This window comes from Canis lupus, chromosome 3 (genome assembly GCF_048164855.1).
Source record: "Canis lupus baileyi chromosome 3, mCanLup2.hap1, whole genome shotgun sequence".
Taxonomy (NCBI): domain Eukaryota; kingdom Metazoa; phylum Chordata; class Mammalia; order Carnivora; family Canidae; genus Canis; species Canis lupus.
The window spans coordinates 36520920-36543745 of NC_132840.1; the positions used below are offsets into that span (position 1 = coordinate 36520920).

Below are 22826 nucleotides of genomic sequence, written 5' to 3' on the forward strand. Positions count from 1 at the left end.
CTCCGTGACTAGCACACAAAAGGAAATTATATTGAATTGGCAAGTGAAAAAAAACCAGAATGAGTGAATGGACGAACGTGTTTATATGAGAATAGGAAACTGAACAGAAAGAAACTTGGTTATAGCATGACTTACTAAGCGGAGGGTATGGTAGTCCATATGGTGTTTCCAAATGTTCGGCATGAATGTGTGTGCACATGTATGCACACACATACACACACACTTGCTCGCTCACAAAGACTTGGCATTTACTATTATAAACTCCAGGAAGGATCTCATATCCACTCTTGTCACTTGACCCGGTGAGGCTCTGCAATCCAGGTAAATGGCCCTTGTTCTGATTTCAAAGAAATGCTAGGGGTGTGTTCCAGAAAAAGTTTCAAAACCAGAGATATGCTATCCTTCTGGCCGTTCTAGTACCTGGAAAGCATTTTCCTCTGAATTCCTCGTCCTTCCCATTAGTGAGATCTATCGGTGGCTAAAGGATGGTAGTCAATCTGTGACATACCTCATTACTTGAAGTTCAGCCAATATCTGATCTTATCACCCTCCCCTCTTAGTTGCTAGTAATTGATGAAATGATCGTATTCCATATTGTTCAGGCTCTCAAGCTTAACGCGTGCAAAGAACTGGATCTCTCTCAACCTGCTCTTTCCTTGTCTTCCAATTTCTGTGAGGGCCACCAACTCATGCTTAGAAGCTAAAGCCCTTATACATACAAGTTACTCTTGATCCCTCCTCTCCCAAGCCCTGACATCCAACCATTCACTAAGAAATGGTGACTCTCTCCAGAAGCTACCTCAGCTCTGCCTGCCTCTCTCCATCCCCTCTGCTGCATTCTTTTAGCCTCAACTTCTGTTTTCACTCTTGTGCTTTAAGTTCACCTCTAGTACAGCAGTCATAGCCCTATTAAATCAGATCAGATTCACTTCCCTGCCTACCACGCTCCACTATCTTCCATTACAGGGAAATAAAATCCAAACTGCGCCACTGCCTGGCTAGCCCCTGCCTGTGCCTGAACTCACCTCCAACTCCCCTCTTTCCCCCTTTCCTGCTGTGCTCTGGCCAACATCAGTCTTCCCTCTGTTCCTCATGGCCCACTGGGACGTTCCTGTATTCTTCTTTTCCCTGTCCCACCAGGTTCTTCTCATAATTCAGAGCTCAGTTCAAGTGCTACCTCACTAGAGAAACCTCCTGTGACCATTTCCCTAAATAGAAGATCAAACCCCCACTTCTCATCTCATGATCTCCTTTGGTTTTGTGACTTGTGCTTATGCTCTGTTTGTCTTTTAACTTGTTTGCTTGTAGCCTTCCCCTGTGGAATTGAGCAGGGCAAGGGTTGGGTCCTGGTCTGACTCATATAGCATCTGTGCCTAGCACAGCGCTCCACACACAGTGGATACCAGACAGTATTTGGGGAATGGGTGAAGGAATGAATGCCTGAACAGAGCAAGTGTAAGTGACCAGGGACTGGGAGGTACCTTGCAATATTGCAGAAACTATGCAATTAAAACAATGATAGAGACACCCTGTGCATACTACTACAGGTACAAGGGAACTCCATGTTTGCTACTTTGACATCACTGCTCTGGTCTCCGCTTCTTTTCCTGCTTGTTTTCTGCTGCTGGACACCCTACTTCTGAAGACCAGGTAGGTAGTGCAAGAGTGTGGCATATTTGATGAGCTCCTACACAGAACTCCCGGGAAAAAACCCTCTTTACCTGCATGCTGGCTATGTCTGTTCTATGAAAGATCTCTATAATTTAAACTCATCAATATATACTTGATTAGGTCACAAGTGGTGGAGATCATTATTTCTAGTTTTGGTAGAGCCATAAAGCCCCCAAATGTACAAGTCACTTTTGATTCAGCTCTCTCCCACAGCCTGACATCCAATCATTCATTAAGAAATGGTAATTCTATCTTTAGAATATATCCCAAATAGTCCATTCTGGTCTGAGGAGGAAGGGATAGTTTTAATATTAAGACCTCAGCCCTTCCTGAAAATGTAGAACAACAGTAATAATGGTTAGTGTTTAGATGGAACTTCCTCTGTATGTTTAGACACTATTTACATATTAATTCCTTTAATTACTACAACAAATGTAGGTGCTATTGCTATCCTCATTTTCAGAGGAGTAAACTGAGGCACAGAATGATTAATTTGCCCAAGGTCATATAGCTAGTAATAGGTAGAGCTACAATTTTCACCAAAGTGGGCCAGTATGTGCTCTTAACTCTTAAGCTATGGTGAGGGGAACAAAAAGGTGTCAGTCCATCTGTGCTTTATGACTAGGGAGAGAGTTAAGGGTTCTGGAAGGGGCAACCATAGTAGGCAGTTTAGGAGCTCGCCCTGCCAGAGCCCATCCCAACCTTCTCTGAAGGACCCTGGGCAGATTACACTGCAAGTAATGAGGTCTGGTATCATGGGGTTCAAATTTCTAAGTGACTGTGGAAAGAACAAAAAGAAATAGCCAGAGGGAGACTGAAAAATGCAGGAAAATGGGACCAAAGCCAGAGGATTGGGCTGACAGCACACAACGGTGGAAACGATGAGTAGCAGACACAAGGACAGCTGCTAACCTGCCTGAGAGAAGCACAGCAAGGCGCTAACAGAGCTCTGCGAAAGGCGGCAAAGGGGAGGTGGGGCCAGGAGAATGTGAAACAAGTGAGTCAATGTCACCTTCACAGGAGCCATTCTTTTTGTCCGAGTCCGGAGCAAGGGATGCCTCCTTCAGATCCAGACTTTATTTCCGTCTCCCCCTAGCATCTCAACCTCAGTCTTCTCGTCCATAAAATGGTTACTACTATGTTAATTAAAATAGATAAACTTAGTTGAGCATCAGAATCCATGGGGGCGGCTTTATAAATCTCCCTTCACACACACACTCACACTCATACACACACACACACACACACACACACACACACACACAAGCAAGCCTTATAGAGGCAGATCCAGGGGGCGGGGCTAAGGAAGTTGCGTTTTCAGAAAGTATCACAAATGGCTGTGTAGGCAATGCAGTCTTTGGGATTCACTGAACCCACTACAGCTTGCCAAGCAACACAAGTGCTCCTTGGCCCCCAGTAAGGGCTCAGCAAATGTTCATTTCTTGCCTCCCCTCTAAGTCATTGCTAAAACACGTTTTTGCATGTTTGGGGGTGGGACTGTCACCAGTATATATTTTTGTATTCTCCATCACTCATTTCATTCTTTTTTTACAATTAGAGTTTGTTCATCATCCTTCTGTAACCACTAATAGTGGCAGTTAGGGAGAAAAAAAAGAGTGTCCGTGTGATGATTTATCCAGAAAAGCTGAATTACTGTACCAAGAGAGAATGAGTGTCAGCATCAATGGATATTTATGGGGAAGCTGTATATTATAACTGTGCTCATTAGAGATGCTGTAGTTAAGGTTCTGTGAATGTTAATGGTCTGTATTAGAGGAATAATGATAGAGTCTTAGCAGCAGCAGTTCACAGATATCCCTGGACCACATTTTTTCACCATGAAACAGATCTCCAAAGTAATCTGATTTATGCCACAGAAGAAGCAAGCATGTGTCAGGGCACCTCTACTTTGTGGGTAGTCTTGTGGTTGCTTCAGTACAAGTAACACAAGGGACACAGAGTGCCGAGAACAAAAATGGACAGAAGGCCCTTCGGCCTTCTGCTTGAAATCCCCATGTGCTCTGGACTTCGAGGCAGGTTGGCCTGGTTGGAAAGGACATTCACCAGCTTTGGGTAGGGCGGCCCTACATCCCGGTTTGTTTAGGACAGTGCCTGTTCACGCCTGCTGTCCCAAAGTCATTGTTAATAGCACACCCCTTTTGCTCTCAAAAGTGACCCAGTTTGGAGGATAAACTAGGTCACTGTAGTTTTAAGATCAGAGAGAACTGGCTTATTCTTAGTGATGCCTCTTCTAGCTATGCTAGGTGATTTAACTAACTTCTCTGATCTTCAATATCCCCTATAGGAGAGGAGAGACCTACTTCTTATGGTTGCTTGGTATAGTCTGACAGCAGTGTATTAAATGCCTATCTCAGTCCCTTGTTCTGGTAGTGACACATGTTATCCCTGTCCCAAAGTCATGAAACTGTCCTGCAGGCTCAGCCCTATGCCATGCTCTCAGGTAACACTTGATCTTGTTGACTTTGCTTAGCCATGGAGAATGAAAGGCACTCAAACCCATGCTCTACATACCAAAGTTATTGCCACCCATAGGCCACAAGCAAACTACTGATAGGGTTCAGGTCTTATTCCTCCTCCTATCTCTTAAAGTACCTGCTATGGTCCTATTACCATGTAATAGCTTATAATAATAATAATTATGGCTAACATTTATTGAGCACTTATTATGTGACAGGTGCTGCTCTATGTGTATCACTTTTTTTCAGTCCTCAGAAGAATTCTATGAGGTAGGCACCATAGCCATTATTCACATTTTGTGAGTGAATACATCATCCAAGGTCACACAGTTGGTAACTGAGGGAGAAAAATGTAAGGCCTAAGTAGTAGTGTTGAAAGGTTCACACCTCTAACTGTAATTCCAACTTGCATGCCAAGTATTTTGTTCATGTTGATAACTGGTCACTTAGACCAATCCAAAAGATAAGTAAGGCATCTTGCTTAGTCATACAACTGTGAAGTATAAAGCGCTGATTAACTTCAAATTTAGTGTTTTTTTTCTGCTGCTTTACTCTCTCCCAAAGAGTAGGCCCACAGTCTGTGTTCATGAATTCAATTAAAGAATAACAAAGCCTCTAATAGAAAGTAATGTGAAGGATTTTTTTTCATCTGAACACCCCACTTTTCCCACCCATGGAATGAACTAGTTGATTTTTTTTTGACACTGGTTTTCACATTATCCTCTCTGGATCTCTTCCTTTCTAGAACCTTCCATCCTTCTTATAAAGGATTCCAAATGGGTAGGCTTTGAGACTCCAATCCAGCTTCAACCACAGCTCCCCTTCCATTTGTTTATATATAAATTACTGGGTACATTTCCTTTGAATATAGATTCTGGGGTTTTATAAAAAGCTTGAAGACCATTCCTCCATGAGACCAGTGGCAGGTATCTTAGCACAGCAATGGAGTGATCACTGTTTTGTTCAGACGCAATTATTGCCAACACACAACTGAGCAAACAGGACATCAGGCAACTGCTTAAGCAAGCACTTATCCCTTTCAACATTTGCATTTGTGGAAAACAAGTTTTGGGAATGACTTAACAGTGAGCTGTCTACAACTCTGCTTGATTCCATTCATGACAGCCTGGTTTTTCAAACTGTGAAGAAAGAGCCAGATATCATTCAAAGTGATAATGTGATACCACCCAAATGTGAGTCATGGACTGAGAACAGAGAGGGGGATGAAAAGGATGACTACTGTCTTTGGCAAGAACCTGAAGACAGTGGATGGCAAGGCAGGTCTACAAACATTCTAAGAACCTAGAAACATAAAATAGCACATAGGTAAATGACAGAGCTAGTGGAGAGAACATGAGCCTTCAGACCTATGACCTCCCAAAACTAACCACTTCAGAGGTCAGAGCTTAGACCTCATGTTTCTCTCATCCCCCATATCGCAAAATCTTTCCAGATCTACCCATCATTTGCTCAAATTTACTCACCTCCCTCCCTGTGTCCCTCTCCCTATCTGTAGGGTCTCACCCTCAGCCCAGACCCTTAGTAGTCCTTACTTGCCTGCTCCTTTGACCTCTTTGCCCTGAGACCCATTCTTGCCCTCCCTCTGCTCGATGTGGGCTAATCCCTGTCAACTACATTGCCTGAGCTCCCTTGCCAACCCACTCCCACTTAGATTTGGACAACAGGACATGGTATTTGGATGCTGGATAGTGGCAGGAAGGGAGAAACACTGAATTTCTCATTGGGTCTCTTCAGGCAGGGCTCTGGCAGTGGTGGCGTCTCCTCCATGGCTTCAGTTTCCACCAGACCTCTTGCCAAAGATCCCTGCTCTGGCTGGACAGCTCCCCTCCTGCTGGACAGCTCCCTCTGCAGCCTTGGCCCCTCTCTGTCCTTCCAGCCCTGGGGATGGTGGCACCTTCCGACTACTAGACTATTACTAATTTGAGTTGCCCCACTGTCCTCTGGCTTTGCAGCTCTTCTAACACCTTTGTAACTAGTTTTCCACATTAAATTTCCTCTATCAAATTACCTCGTGTGGGCTCTGTTTTCCTGACTTCATCCTGATAGATACACATAGATAATCCCATTAGCTTCTTAATGGTCTTTCCAGCGGCCAGGCCACCTGCTGCAGGCCACCAAAGTGACGCTAAGAATTGTAACCCTAACAGTGCCACTCCACACCTGAGAGCATCATGGCTTACCAGACAATCCCAGTTTCTAAGCACTACATTCCAGGCCCTTTAGTCCCTGGCACTGGCTTCCCTTGGTACCTTGTCTCCTGCTCCTATGAAGGCATTCTGTAGTCCCACTACCCTAGACTCTTCATCAGCCCCTGGGATATGGTGCACTGTTCCATATTTCAGGGCCTTTAAACATTCAGTTCCTTCTTCCTGAATATTGTTCCACCTTTGCTCTGGTGCCAAGTTTGCATCATCCTTTAAGACTTTACTTCTTGGGTGAAGACCTCCCTGGACTCCCTTGGGCAAAGTTTGCTGCCTCCCTACTGTGCTCCCATGGCATCTTCTAGACAGCCCCTTAGGGCCTGAATTACATCAATTGCAATTAATTTTATATGTCTACCTTCTTGAGATCATTAAGATTCTCAAGCAGCTAGCCCTATTCATCTTTCTATCTCTAGTGAGTAGGGGACTTTCTGGCAGGTAGGAGTCCTTAGAAAATGTTTGGTAAATGGACGAACGAATAAATGCATAGAAGTTGTAAGGGAACTCAAAAAAGAAGGGCTCTCCAGCCACTAGAGCTGTGGGATTACAGAAGTCCTGAAGGTTTGTCACTGCAGGCATGAGGACGGATGCCAGCCTGGCGTGTTCATCTGTGTTCATCACAAGTGTTCTAGAGGGATTCCTGAATTGGTGGGGAGGTTAAACCAGCAGCTTTTAGTGTTCTCCTTAACCCTGAGATTCTAGGAATTTCAGATTATATCTCAGAACAGTTTTGTTAAGTACTGCAAAAAGAAAGCCTGCCTGAGAAACATGAGATGGGGCCAACTTCTATCTCCTTTGTGGGAATATGCAGATTCAGATTCCTTTCCCTTAGTTCAGGAAGACCTCCTCTTGTGTGACATCTATGTTAACTGCATTCTGATAATTATCATTTCTCTACAATGTGGTGCTTAATGAGGAAGTGAAACTGACAAATGTTCAGACTAGATTTAATTCAATTATGAAACATCTTGATCCAGATTTCAAACTAAAGGAAAAACCAACTGCTGAATTGTGAATGAAAATTTATTTGCCATGAAAGATGGGAACAGGGCGGGGGTAGGGAGGGGGAGGAGGGGGTGGTTAGGAACAGTTGTCCAGAGAATTTCAGCAATTCTTCACATTAATGGACTCACTCTTCCTACATTTGTATCAGGGAAACGGAACTAAATCTAGGGCAAGGAAGGGGTGCCTGGGTGGATCAGTTGCTTAAGGGTCTGCCTTTAGCTCAGGTCATGATCCCAAGGTCCTGGGATTAAGCCCCATGTCAGGCTCCCTGCTCAGCGGGAAGTTTGCTTCTCCCTTTCTCCCTGCCTGCCACTGCCCCTGCTTGTGCTCTCTCACTCACTCCATCAGATAAATAATTAAAATCTTTAAAAAAAATCTAGGGCAAGAAAAATCAAGCAAATATTGATGTTGAGGGCAGGGGTCTTGCACAGAAAATCAGGCATTTGGAGGGTGGGAGGCAGGCAAGGCCAAATGAGCAGCTCCCTGATTTTCAGAGGGAGGAAAGCTTTCATTGAGATTTGTTCTCTGGGACTCACAATTATCTTTTCAACACCAGGATGAAGAAAACAGTGCACAGGCAGAGTGAAGGGTCAGGAAAGAGTCAGACATGGGTGTGCCTCATGGAACTCAGGCTAAATGGGGAGAGAGGTGTGCACAGCCATCCCTGGGGCCAGCGTGAGCAGCAATGAGTAATGGGAGACAGAAATTGACCTGATAATAATTCTATGTGGAGGAAGAGGAGATAGGAACTTGGCATTTTTTTGAATCCTAAAAGGCAGTAGGTCTTAGCAGAAATTGTGTGGGTGCCTGAGTCAGAATCACCTAAGGTTCAACTTTGGGCTTTGTCACTTACCAGCTTTGTGACTGTGGGTGAGTTATGCGACCTCTGGAAGCCTCAGCTTCCTCCTACGTAAATGACGTCTACCTCTCAGGTGTGATTACTGAATGAGACAGGCTGAGACCACAATCTAGGCTGTCCGTGGCACATAGCATATGCTTAATAAAGTCGACCTGCTTTTTCCCCAGCTGAGATCCCTTAGACTCAGCATGCATGGCTAGTGGCCTGGTATTATACCACAAAGAAAGGAAATGAAGGGAGGCCTGGACTTTGGATCTGATCACTGGGGTTTTAACCAGTTTCTCCCAGCGTGGCTCCCGTTCGGCACACAACAGATAGATGTAGAGCCCTGATGTCAAGCTCTCCAGAAGGAAACTAAGGAGGAAGAGATTTTCTAGGTACCTGCTCTGTGCCTAGTGGTTGCTCAGTGTGGTGCCTCGATTACAATGCTTGCTTGGTAAACTTATTTCCATCCAGAGCAGTGACTTCACAGGGCAATGCCACAACTTATTGGTGTTCACTTCAGAGTGGGCAATTAAAGCCAGGGAGAGAAGGATGAAGATGGCGATGGGGTCTCTGGGGTACCTGGCTTGGTAGCTTGAGAAAGTGGGAGCAAGATGATGGGGTAAATACTAGACTTAATAAACACGGGGGCAAGTGAATGTGAAGATAGATGTGTGATCCTGAGGTCCACTCCTGCAGTCACCTTCACAGCATAAGGACCTGCTGCTGGAATATTCCTAGGGCCAGAGACCTCACTGTTCTTTGAGAGCTGTCCTTTCTTCTGAAAATCAGCTCAGATGGTTTCAAATTTCTTTCTGATGTTGAACCCAGATTCGCCCTCTCTTGTCATAAAACTTGAGCTTTTCTTGTAATCCTAGGATAACCTATAAAGTAACTGGAGCAACTAATACACACCATCCCTCAATCTTTGCACCCCTGGGGTCTTTGAAAGCAATCCCTCATCCTCACAGAAAATGCTCTCATGTTGCTTCGTGAGTCTCCAAAAGCCCTGAGACATTGGTCAAGGATGGTGGTCATTTCCACTCTGCACAACAGAAAAATGAATCTCAGAAACTCGAAGTGATTGGCAAAGATCATACCCAAAGTGAGGAAAGAATCTCCGGAGGATTCTGATCATTCTTTTCAATTCCTGAATCCCTGTTTCATCCAAAAAAAATGAAGGTTGACACTAACTTATCAATTTGACAACCTATGTGTCCTTCCTATTTATCACTTTGCCCAACTTTTAAGTTTCTCTTTTGAAGGCCAAAAAATGTTCTGCTAGAATCCATTGACTGATAGTTATTACTGATAATTACAAAGTCTTTCATGGTTATTATAACTACATAAAAGGGGTTTAAACTGGACAGTTATAAGGTGAAGGATTCTTTTTCAGCCATAAGAATATTACACGAGGTCGAAAGGAGGGGAGGGGAGAAGACAAGTGCTGGATGTTTCTCATGTGACAGCGACATGAGGCATGCTAAGGGTTAGGTTTGTGTCATTGAAACAGTTGACCGTGAAGGTTAAGTGTCATCTAAATTCAGTGTTGTGGGGGCATAACAGGGCCTGAAAGAGGCACTTCTGTAGCCTGTGAATGCATCATTTCACTTGTCCCCCTGCAGAATCAGAATCATGTTCAAAGGCTAAAAGAGTGCAAAAAGCACTAAATAATGGATGTGGTAATGGGCTGCTTAGCAGTCACCTTCCTCCCCACTCAGGGATGTGCATTCCTGACAGCCCCAAAGAGGCCAGGATGTTTGTCTAAAGAACACGAGCAGCATTATCAGCCAGCAGAAAGGAAGACTACCTGCATGTCCCCTGTTTCTTTGAGAAGGAAACTGATGATAAATTAATTGGTTCTGAGTGCTGCTAAGTACAGGTAGTGGAAACTCAGGCACCCAAAGGACCTCAATGATATGCCCAGAAGGTGCTTTGCCTGCTCAAGTCCTGCTCATCCTTCAAGGCTCTGCCCAAGTGATACCTCCTTCCTCCCTGTCTCCCTAGTCAGCTAACATTCCCTATCAGCCAGCATCTGTGCTCCTGGGGTTCAAAGGCCCCTGCATAAAAATAAAGGCTGTGTGCAAATCTTCCAGCTGCCTTGACTAGGAATAGAGGAAGTGTATATTTTGGGGAGTGAGTGGGATTAATCCTTATCTTGGCTCAGAGTCCTAGGAAAGGGTGGAGTGGTGTGTAGCATGACCCTAAGAACAAATCTGCTAGAAGGGAACATTAAAGATCTGGATTAAAACAAGCAAACAAAAGCATCCTGACATGTTATTTGTGAAAGAGGAACAAGAAAGGAGCCAGTACAGCTTAGCACCCCAAGGTAATGGGGCCTGGTGGGCACTAGGGCATGGATGCATGAATGTGGGGGAGGAGAGTGAGGAGACAGGATCGGCTTTCTGTCATGCCTGCAGCCCAGCTGATGGAGACAAAACTGTGCTGCCATAAGCTGATGCACCGAGGTGGGTGAGACCCATAAGAAATGTAATGAATTCTAACTCCTGTGCCAAACTCTGGGATCCAATACACCAAATGTGACACCTCGATGAGTATATCTCTGACCATGGAAGGTGACAATGAGCCAGGGACTGAGCTCCAGGACAGAGATTTTGGAGCTGCAATCAAGATCCCATTGGATTCAGGACCCTCAAAAATTTACATGAGTACATGTGATAATACAAGTTGTTGTTACTGTTTTCTGGGGAAAAATTACACCATCAAAAGTTCAAAGAGATCAGAAATCCCCAGAGGAGTTACTTTAGAGAGAGTGATGATTAAAAGGGATTCCTGTCCTCAAGGAGCTCACAGAAAAGAAGGTGAAACAAATAGAATGTAACAGCTCACGCTGTTGAATACCAAGTCTGCACCAAGCACCATAGTGATTCATATCCTTCAGTTCATTTAGTCCTTAACACAAACACTCTAAGGCAGGTACTGTCATTAACCCCAAAGGCAAGGCCTTTGTAAGAAAATCAAGGTCCAATGGCTCACATGGATTCGTTAAGAAAAAGTAACAATGCATTGTGATCATTGCAAAGAGAAACACAGAGGTCTCCCAGGGGGGCTGATTACTCTGGGGGTAAAGAAGGCTTCCCAGAGGAGGTGTGCAATCATCTAGCACACTTGCAATCCCCTGCTCGGTGAGAACTGTTTGCAGCTGCATCGCTTGTAATGGCATCAAATGGAAATGTTCTAATTAATCTAATCCATATCCCCTGTTAGGGGTTTTACATAGATGTCTCCTTTAGTCCTCCAAACAAAGCTGCAAGGCAGGCATTACTTTCCATTTACAGATGATGACCCTGAGGCTTAGAGATGGAAAAATATGCTCAAGGACGCTTGGTAGGTGGTAGGGATGAGAGCATACCCAGGTCTGATGCTGAAGATCAGGCCATTTTGTCTGGGGTTGATTTGTGGTTTTCCCCAGTGACTGCCCCAAACTAAGTCTCTTATTGGGCTCGGGGCAGACCTAGACCCAAGCAAGAAGAAACCCAGGGTATCCAGAGCAACAGGTCACTGGGCAGTCACCCTTCTTGTGGGAAACTTGTGGAAGCCCCCAAACTGCCTGGAAGGAAGCTGCTTATTATGCACTAACTTGGTTGTCTTTGGTTTACTCATCTTTCTGGCTAAGGAGCAGGTGGTGAAGGAGCAAACAGCAAGATCATAGCAGGGATTTTCAGAGCTCAGAGGTATCCTAGGGAATATGCACTCATCAGAGAGGCAGGTCTATAGGAGCAAGCCTGTAGGACAAGAAGATCCCAGAACACTGAGGGATATGGGATATTAAAGTACCTCTGGGAGGTTTAGTCAAGTGGGATTAAGTTTCCAATGCATATGCTATCTTCCCCTCAAAATCATTTAGCAAGTTGGGTTCAGTTGCTCTTTTGGGTAGATGAGAATAATGAGGCAAAGAGAAACAAGAGAACTTATCAGAAGCCCCATAGGTAGTAAGAGCAGGAGCTGAGATTCCAAATTCAAGCATCTGCCTCTCCCTTAGAGTGGGTGCTTTTCACTTGCTACCTCTCTTCTGCTTTGAAAAATGTGGAAATTGTTCATGGAAAACCCAGCATCACCCCAGCTGCTTCTAGGACTCTGTGGAAACAGAGGGCTGGGAGTTACTACAGGCCATTCAGGCAGCCCAGTTATTTCCCAAGCAAAACCTTACCATGCCTATTTAGTGCCTATTTCAGAGTTAGAAAAAACAGGGAATTTCCTTTAAAAGAAAGTTCCAGGGATTTCTATCAATTCCTTCTACAGGGCAGGGTCATTTGTACATTTAATTCCTAGCATGGCTGTGTCATGCCCAACTTCCACGTTCCAGGCCCTGGGCTTACTTCTGGTCATCCACGGACCTCAGGAAGCTCCTGGGTATAATGGGCGAAGACAAGAGTTTCAACACTGTGTGCTAAGTGTTGTTAAAATAGAGCAATGATAGGGAGCAGGGTAGAGAGGTAGGGGTGATCTGCTAACACTGGGTGGAGCAGAAGACCAGAAAGTTTCCCTGAGCCCCTAGAGCCTGAAGCTAAGCTGGGATGTTAGGGGAGGATGGGGCTCCTTGAGGAGGCTGCAGAGTTCACTAGAGCTGGACCAGGGGGAGGTAGACGAGAGATATGGGCTGGGGCTGGCATCTGAGTGTTGTGTATGTCAGGCTAAGGAGCTTGGATTTTTTTTTTTTTTTTTTTAGGTTTTAAGCATGGAGATGGTGTAGCCAGATTGGTTAATAAATTCACAAAAAACCCAGGCAGCAAATGGAGCATGTTTTCTCACGTATCTAAACCTGTTAGGGGCAAGCGAGGCAATTTAGGCACAAATTGAATTGTAGGGAGCTGTGTGATGGGAGCTGAACCAAACAGAAACAGGAAGAACAGACCAGTGTCTCAGTGACAAGGAGGCCTGACAAATGTAAAGGCCTCAGGGAGAAAAACAGCTTTTTCTCCAAGCGGCATCATGTTATATGTTCTCTATTACGTTGTAGACTGAGTTTGTGAGGAGGGCCCTACATCCGGATATGCTTTTTTTATGAAATCTAAAGCCCGTGGGCTTCCAGAAGCAGTATTTAGGTTGGGTATGGTGGTTGCAGACAGTGTAGAGCAAGGGACGCTGATAGGACAAAAAGAAATTTCATCAGGTAAAAGGGGAGTGGGGGCAGGAGAGGGTTAGAATGAACCAGAAAGACTTTCAACTCAAGAAGACAGCAGCTCAAAAAAAAAAAAAAAAAAAAAAAAGAAGAAGACAGCAGCTCATGCTTGGAAGGGACCACAGGAGGTCCTCTTTCCCCTCCACCCACCTCACCATGGGAGGATGCAAACAGGTGGTCTGACCTGTGGTCTCCCGGCCTCTGCTTGCACAGCTCCAGTGTCAGAGAGCTCACTCCCTTAGGTGCCAGATGTTCTATCCTTAACAGCTCCGACTCACTGTTCAGGACAGTCACTCTCACGCTGGGCTGGATGTGGCTTCCTTGCAGTGCCACCCACCAGTCTCAGTTCCATGAGCTGGCCAACACAGAACAGTGTACTCCCTCTTCCAACCAGTGGCCATTGGGGCTTCCATCTCCATATTTATGGTTTCTTTTCTCCAGGCCAAGTATTTCCAGGTCCTTCAGCTGTTCTGTTTCCCTGGGAATGGGGATTCAAACTGCCCTATCCATGTGACCTTGAAATCTGCGGGGATGCCTTCATATCTCTCACACGGCAGGGTTTAGGACCAATAACAATGTCCCAGATAGAGTCATTCAGCCTCACAACAGTCCTGTTAGGGTCAGAGCTGGAACTCCTGAGGGTCTGTCTTCTAAGCCTGTGCTCTTTCTACCCATTATTGAGATTACTGTGATCAACAGTGACCAAACACCCTAGTTCTTTTGACATGGGCCGTGGCCATGTCCAACGTCCCTCTGAGCAGAAGTTCCTCAGTGTCCCTTGAATTATGTACAGAGGGCACCTTCTGGGTGCTGAGTGGAGGTCCTACGTACTGGCCTGGCCTAGCAGTGGCATGGGGCAGTAGCACAAGCTTGAGATTTTCCGTTTCTAGGAGTCCTACCAGCTGATGGGGTCTAGATGTAGTGGACCTTCTGGGTTTTTACAAGCCCACTACATGTGGCCTTTTTCATAGTGGTCTGGCCACTGGCTGGACCCTCATATACTCCAGAGGCTCTGGCCAGCTCTTCTGCTGTCCCTCTGAGCCCTGTGAACCACTTTTAAATTGGATGGGCAACTCTCTTCTCAGGATCGAGATGCTGCCCTCTATTTGACCAGGTATATAATAAAGTTGGCTGCAGACTCTGACCAAGGAATATCTGAAACCTTGAGACCTTCAGACATAGTGGTTTACACAATTCAACTCACTACCACCCATGGGGCCAGACCTTGATCCAGACTGGCACTCTTTCTTCATCTCCACCATTTTTGCCTTATGCCTCCTTCCCTCCAACTCACAGAGGAGACCTTAGCATGTGGACTCTGGCAAAGCTCTACGAGTTGTGACACCTATTCAGAAGAGGAGTTCCCTTCCTCAGGTTGTAGGCACAGTCTCATAAGAATGCAGGTTACTGGAACCTGGCAGAAGAGAGGAGGTATACTTACACTTACAGGTTGACTTTTTGGCACATCATAAACACCTTCCTTCTTTTGGCTGGTGGGAACCTGTGGAAGAATCAAATTTGATGTAGTCAAAACACTTTGATACTCTTTCAAAGACTAAAGCAACCACACTTCAACTCTAAGCTAGCTCAGTGTGTATGAGGATAGCGCCTGAGGGTCCCAAGTCAAAGGGGCTACTGGAATTATAGGGGCAGCAGACCAGGCTCCTTCCCAGGGACAGCTAGATGAGGGAGGACTGTGTGAATCACTTCACAAATGTTTGCAGGGTCTCTGCCACTGGGCTTCTCATAGAACCATGGAACAGGAGGCTGCAGAGGCCTCAGGGGTCACATGAGGGAAAAAGATAATCCTCATTTCACCAAAGACAAGGAGGTGCTCCAACTTGTCCAGAGTGATTAAAACTAGTTTTCAGCTGAGCTTAAGCTGCTTGGTGCAAAGATTGAGATCCAGTTTAGTTAAAATATAGCAAACATTGAGGTCTCAGTATCAAGAATGGCTTCTGCTGGGATTGTGGACAAGCCAGGCGATATTCACCAAAAGTTTTTTTTCTTTTTTCCCAAGAAAAGGGGGCATCAATGGCATGAAAAGCCTAAGACAGGAATCTAGAAAAACCTCAATTGTCTCTAAATATGTATCTGTATTTTCTCCTCCCCCTCCTTCCTCTTACTCATCCATCTGATCTTACTGGGTCGCTTGGTAATGGTATTACCCCGAGCAGGTCCCTTAGCTTCTCTGAGCTTCACGATTATAAAAATGGGTGTTACTGGCTCTGCTTCTCATCTGGGTTTTGTGGGGATCAAATGAGAAAAGAGATGGTAAATAAAAATGATTAGGAACTATAGTGGTGTGAAGTGTTAGAATGATAGCTGCTTTCACCACTGATACATTATATAGGTAAGTATAAGAACTCATTGTATAACACTAACAACAGTAGATATGTTGAATACTTTTCTAATGAGTCAATCAAGGGCTTTACACTGAAGCATTCTGGCTTGAAAGCAATCAGTTGTGCTTCCCAGCAACCAGCACCGCGCAGCTCGCACCTCCCTGGACGCCACAGCCTGTACTGGTTTTACAACTGTCTGCTAATCTGTGTTTCTTGTCATCAGATTGGGAGCTCCTTAAGAGCAGGCACAGTGCCTAAGTGCTTACTCAGTAGGCATTTGGTAAATGTCTTCTGGGTAAATGTATCATAAGAAATGTGGGCACCAGTGAAGAAAACTAAAAGTGTCTTTTAGGCTTGGACCAGCTAACTCTTCCACAGACAAGAAGTAAGAATTTGGGCTCATTTCTCGAGTCCCTTTTGGTATTTCCATCCTTATCAGCTTAACTCAGAATCCTTATATTGCTCCTAAGAACTTGGTATTAGAATCTTCACTTTACGCAGCAGAAAGTGAGGCTCAGAGATGTTAGGGAGACTTTTCCAAAGCTTCCAAGCTCATTAAGTGAGGAGATTCAAATCCAGCTCTTTCTGGCTACCAGACAAGACATTTATTACTAATGGCATCAACTAACATTGACAGGGCGCTTTCTGTGTGCCAAAGCACTGTTCTGAATGTTTGTGTTTACAGGTATTCTCATGCAAGTCAGTTGGGAGAGGGTGACAACCGTCATTGTGTTGCGGATGAGGCAAAGGAAACCCAGAGAGGGTCCTGCAGGGGAGTAGGCTGCCAGAGTTGGAGTCCTGGCACTTTGCCTTTTAACTACTATACTCTACAGACAGCTGCATCTCATCCCTGTTTCCACGGTCCCCGTAGCTGTTCTGATGGCATCTTTCTCTTTGACATCATATTCTCCACTTTCAAAAGGTGGTGCACATTCTTGCAGACATCAGGACTATGAGCGGGCATGGTCGTGTGGAAGATGCACTTTCTGAGCTGCTCCTGCAAAACTCAGCTTGCAGGTATCCAATGAAGAATGTAATTTCTTTGCTCCTGATAACTGGCCTCCATCTAGAAGGAACCCTCTAAGAATGCCTACCGAGTCCTTGTTAACAAGGGCCGATAAATTACCAGCTCGCACTTGTATTTTTACTAGCTCACCTTTTCCTGAGCAAAATGAACAGCATTTCTGTTCCCCGTAATTCACTGCTCACTACGGGCACTTAGCAAGTTGAACCGCAGCTGACTCTCAATTATCCCTGCAAATGGAGGAGAAGCGGCAGGATGGATAAACCCAAACTGCATAATTGAAAAAGCTTTGCTGCTTGGCTCTCCCATGGGTGAGATATCCATCTGCCTGTTTGTCCTTTAAGATTTATGTCAGCTGGGATGTCTTCTTGGGAGCCTTGCATGGTTCTCTACCTGGTTGGAGACTTCCTCTGTACTTTTGAGACCTCTGGAATACCCTTCCACTAACAAATAAAAGTGGCCAAGAACCTATTATGTATCATGATCTGTGCTTTGCCTGGGACAATGATGGCGAGTGAGCTGGATATGGCCTCTCCTTGAAGGAGCTCCTTATCTTACTGGGGTGGGGTGGGGGCTGAGGGTGGGGGTTGGGGGAGTAGCTGGGAAAGAAATCAGGCTACTTACATGAGTGCAAAATGTGCTTTATCTTATATGGGAGCTGTCAAACCACACTGCAGGTGTAAGCTTGTGCAGGACAAGGCACATATTTTACAAACCTGTCTCTCCACAGGTAAATACTGGTTGCATAGGAAGTGTTTAAGCATCAAACCTTTACTGTGTATGTGCTAAGAGCAGAACACTGGCAGAAGTGCCTGAGAGACAGCGGAGAGAGCCTTGTCCTGATTCTCATCCCCGCCTGGTGGGTCCATGCTGCCTATAGACCATCTCCCTAACAAGACATTGTAGAGTGAGCAAGAACAGTTCTGGACCAAAAGGAAGTGGGAGATCTGGTTCCCGATTGCGGCTCTAGCACAGGCTATGTGACCTCAGAGGGTCTCTTTGTTCTCTGAATCTCAGTCTTCTCATCTCGCTGTCAGAGGCACTCAAAGGGGTGCCTAGAAGCTCCCTGTGGGTTGGGACCACACTACGGTGTATCACATCTCCACGTGGCAGGCACACGCCAGGTGCTCCATACAGAACTGCTTTTTGTGTTTTTTTTTTAATTCATGAGAGAGAGAGAGAGAGAGAGAGAGAGAGAGAGAGAAGCAGTCTCCAGGATCAGGCCCTGGGCTGAAGGTGGCACTAAACCACTGAGCCACCTGGGCTGCCCCAGAACTGCTTTTTGAATGAAGGAGTTAACAGAGGTGCAATTACTGCAAAAGCTATACATTAAGTGCTGTAGGTACAGAAGACACTTTTTTAGCTCAGTATCATACTAATAGTGTTAGAGAGGCAGTTTAAGGGTTGAGTGACTAGGAGTAGAGACTTCTCATTTTAAAATAACAATACTTGACACATCATGGGCGATTAAAAATGATTTTCGAACCAAAGAACGTGAAAAATGCCCGCGTGGAAAGCTGCAGTCTTGCTAGCGTGGGAAGCTTGTTAACATTTCTGTTCTCAATACCGGGTTGAGAAGCTGAGGCTCTGGCCTTGGGCCCAGCACTTAAATCAGAGGACATGATTTTCTTACGTTTTAAATTGATAGTCATCATAGCTATTCTTATCTTACTGAGTTACTGCAAGGGTCAAAATTAAGTGAGGTGTAAAAGCCCTTGTACCACAAGGTTCCGTGTTGTTTTACAAAGATGACTGATAACTTTTTCTGATGCACGCAAAAAGAAAGACAATTATTATTAATCCGGTTTGGAAAATGAGACTACTGATCCTCAAAGAGAGGTTACAGTTGCTCAAGAGTCTCTCCCTCCCTTGCGCCGGAGTTATAAATAGCAAAGTCAAGCGAGGTTGCAACTTTCCGCTAGGCTCTCTGACAAGATGAGGCAAGCAAGTCATGTTCTACTTCGCTTAATACATCATCATCAGACATCTTGATCACATCCTTAGGAGGCAAAGGGAGCTAACATTTAGAACCTACTATGTGCCAAGCAGCCAAGCGCTTTACACCTGCACATCACTTCTAGAAGCAGATGACACAGCATCCCTCATTTTATTGCCCAGGAGACTGAGACACAAAAGTTATGTACTTTATCCAGGGCCACAAAACAGCTAACAGATGACACCTGGGGTCTGTCTACCTCATTCTGGAAAATAGGGAAGGGATGAAAAATCTGAGGCCACCGTGGGCCACACCAAAGACTGAGAAACACTACAATCGACTCAGGAGGAATAGCTATGGAACATTCGCAGGCCCTTAAAATGCAAAGAAGAGCGAGGTTCCTAATCACAGCTCCTTAAAAGCCTGGCCTTATCTTCAGGCCCAAGAGCTTATCTCGAGTTAAGCAAATTGAGGCCCAGCTGACTGGCAAAGCAAGAGAGGAGAACAGAGGGTGATAAAATATTCATTTCCTTAAATGGTACCTTCCTGCTCATGATGGACAAGATGGGAAGATCCGGAGGTCAGAACTGTTAAAACAAGTGTGATTTTGAGATAGTGACTTGAAACCCGCACAGAATCTAATCATGCAACTTGGCGTCAGGATATTCTGAGCTCAAAAGAGCCTTGGGATTTATTTATTTACCGAGGTCGGAGGGACCTGGCTGTGAGGCAGGATGCCACTCCCTGTAGCTCTGTGATGTTGGGCAAGACACCATATCTGTGTGAGCCCTACCGTTCTGCCTGTGAGGTGGGAATGATGGTTCAAGCCTCGCAGTCTTGTTGTGAGAGAGAAGATGTTGCATGTTAACCTCGCTCACAGAGCTGGCCCACAGTCAGCACTCAATAAATGTTACCCAAGCCACGTGTGCGGTGACTTCTAAGAGGCCTTGTCACCCTGTGGAGCAAGCGAACATGTTTCCCTAAAGAATCACTGTCCTGTGATGAGGCATGAGTTGCAAAAAGCAGCAAAGGGCCTGTCCGAGAGACTCTTCAGTCTTAGTTGTTCATTTTACAGATAAGCAAACTGAGGCTCAGAGTAGGAAAGGAACTGGATAAGCCAGATGAACCGTTGAGCTGGTACCTGGACTAAGATTCCGAATCCAACACTGTGTGACCCAAGAAGTCTCTTCTTTATATCCTTCACAGGATCTTGCTTCATTCTCATGACAATGAGTTATGGAGAAATTACGCCCCTACCTTTTCTCTGGGGAAACAGAGTCTTAGAGAGGGCTAGTGTCCTGCCCGCTACCACTCAGCCAAAGGTAGGTGCCCGGTTCTCTGTTAGCCTACACCAGTTCTTCTCACACCTCCAACACTACCCTCCACCCCCACAGGGCACAGTGGGAGCCTCGCCGACCACAGCTCAGTCGGAATTCAGAAACCTTGCACTAAAAAGCCTAATTTTGTCTTAAAAGGTATTTTTTTTCTTCAGTGGATGACTGGTTAATGGCTCCTTTGGCCTCACATTCAGACATCACAAGGTTGTGGCAATTTAAAGCCTGACACTGAGAATAAATATGTAAGTTTTCCATGTAAAGATGGAAACTTTGTGAGCAACGATTTTATTTTTTAAAGTTTTTAAAAAATATATTTTATTTATTTATTTGAGAGGGTGAGCAAGAGAGATAGCAGGAGTGGAGAGAGGGGAGAGGCAGAGGGAGCAGAAGAGGGAGAAGCAGATCCTCTGCTGAGCAGAGAGCCCAATATGGGCTCGATCCCAGGACCCTAGAACCCTGGGATCATGACCTGAGCCGAAGGCAGGTACTTAAGTGCCTGACCCACCAGGTGCCCTGTGAAGGATGATTTCTAAACAAAGCTTCAGTGCACAGCCTCCAATCCAGAAAGATCCAGTGGACAGAAATACTTAGATTATTACTCCAATGGACTGGTTTAAACCAAGTTGTTGGTAGAGCTGATGTTACACTTTGGTCTTTTAGAATTCTGTGCATTTGACAGAAACTGAAAATCTGTTTTACTTTCATTACACAAGTAATGCATGCCCAAGGCAGAAGAGCAGACTGCACAACCGAGTAAATTAAGGAAATTAAAATCACTTATTAAATACATTAAATTTTTTTCTTTCCTCCATAATGTTTATATTTCAAATTAAGGCTAAAATTCTAATTAGTGAAAAATTGGATGTTGTCATATTTGTTTGATGTGTTGCTATGGTGCAATTTCTCAAATTCTTTGATAGAAAAGCACTGGGGGAGGACGTGTGAGTTTTGCTTTCACTCACACTGGGTCTGATCTCAGCCCTAAATAGCTATACAGCGTCCCCCCCACCCCAGTAACTCAACTTCTCCGAAGCTCAGTTTTCCCTTGTAAAAGTGGGATTAAATACTTACTTTATAGCATGTTTGTCAAAATTAAATGAATCACAAAGTGTGTACAGTATTCTTCATATAAGCAGACATTTAAGAATATTAATTTACCTTCCCTTTAGGAGGGGTAAAACCTTGAGCTGTACTTTCTCTTATTCAGTTAATATCCCCAATGCTGACTTCCAACAGCATTTTTGAATTTGTCCTTGATTTGCAGTAGTGCAAATGGCTTTTTAAAGAAATCTGATGAGCACCCTTTTTCAGAGAGATGAAGGACCCTCCTTTATCATGGACAACAACTCTCCAATGGATTACAGTCATTACAATGGAATCTTTGATTCTTGAGTCCATTGAAAATAGTTAAGATCATTAACTATTAAAACACCCCTCTCAATGGGCCATTGAACATTTCCACAACAAGGCGAGGAAACTACTGGTCAATTGGTCAAAGCCAGCTCAGAGGAAGGTATTTTACCAAGCCAGGATGACAGGGAGAGCAGTGTGACCCTGTGAGGCGGGCCCCCCTGGTTCTGCAGACCCCTCCGGACACTGAGTGGCAAGAGCGCAATGGAAAGAGAAGCAATTTTATACCTGATAAATGTTTTCTTCTGTTTCGGGATCACGGATTGGCTCGTGTCCAGCCTCAAACACAATGTACTATTATGGAGCGGCCAGAGAGGAAAGGTCAGAGGGGAAGAAGAAGGAGGAAAAAAAAAAAGGCATTTGGAATTCAGGATACAAATCACAGTGAGCATTAAAGAAACAGTTGCAACAGAAAACACCCTAAAGAGACAAGTGGATCACTGAAACACTGCACGTGCCTTGCATGCTCCCCCTGACTTTTCTAAGGAAAACAGCAAGGGTCTGATGGCTGGGCGTACAGCAGTCAATGCATGGGACCCCCTGTGCATTCTTCTGGAGACGCGGCCTCTTCATTCGATGGCATTCGATTCAATAATGTCTGCGTGTGCGGTACCACTGAGGGGGAATGACGTCTCCTGGGAACACCTGGAATCCCAACTTCATGATCTGGGTTACAGCTGTTGCCCCCCTGGCTTCCATAAAGCCCGATGTCCTAACTTAGGCTCTGATGTGCTTACAAATCCCAAACCTCCTCATCCCATAAATATCACCTGATATTATATTCTTAGTTTTAAATATTGAAAATCAATGTATTCTCCTGTGCATGTTTCAGACTCTAAAGGGCTGGGCCACTTCAAACAGGGCAGTATTCTCCATTCTCTGTGAGCCAGCTCAGGGGCTGAGCTCCTATTCTAGACAAATCGTCGCCCCCAGCATTCTACACCAAGGGCATCCTGCTAGGCACATCTTTGGCTTTTGTTAAAAGTCATATATGCTAGATACTTCTACTTCAAGTTATTCGTATTATATTACTTATTGTATCCATATTATCTCTGTCCCAGCTATACCAGCTTTCTGTGTGACAACAAGCACTGATAAACAATGCATGTGTGACACACACACATATGACCCACATGTATCCAGTTAGAAATACAAGTTTCGGGTTTTATGTCCAACAAGTCCATTTTTGGGCTCCTTTCTCTCCTTGGGAATAAGCACGAGTGGGGTTGGGGATGGTGGTGGGAGGCCTCCTCTTCCTTTCTTTCTGCATCTGTTTGTACAGAGCACAAGCTTGGGTCCGAGAGAAGTCATCTCTGTGGCCACACCTGGGCAGCAGCCTTGCCGAGTTCAGGGAAAGCTATGGACTAGGATGTCTCTAGGATCTTCCTTACCTTCCTTCCAACAGCCCCCATGGC

General features: G+C 45.0%; 1 protein-coding gene across 26 annotated transcripts in view; it reads right to left on the minus strand.

The window, feature by feature from the left end:
* The window catches only part of DAB1 (DAB adaptor protein 1), a 1169270-nt gene that overhangs the window by 43886 nt on the left and 1102558 nt on the right, over positions 1-22826 (minus strand). For 24 of the 26 annotated variants that reach the window (XM_072820404.1, XM_072820400.1, XM_072820397.1 and 21 more), the window contains 2 exons: positions 21640-21705; positions 14801-14860 (listed from right to left, as the gene is read on the minus strand). In XM_072820404.1, the coding sequence (XP_072676505.1) occupies positions 14801-14860; positions 21640-21705 (126 nt within the window). The remainder of the gene's footprint in view (positions 1-14800; positions 14861-21639; positions 21706-22826) is intronic. The other 2 variants (XM_072820423.1, XM_072820422.1) reach the window with 1 other exon arrangement.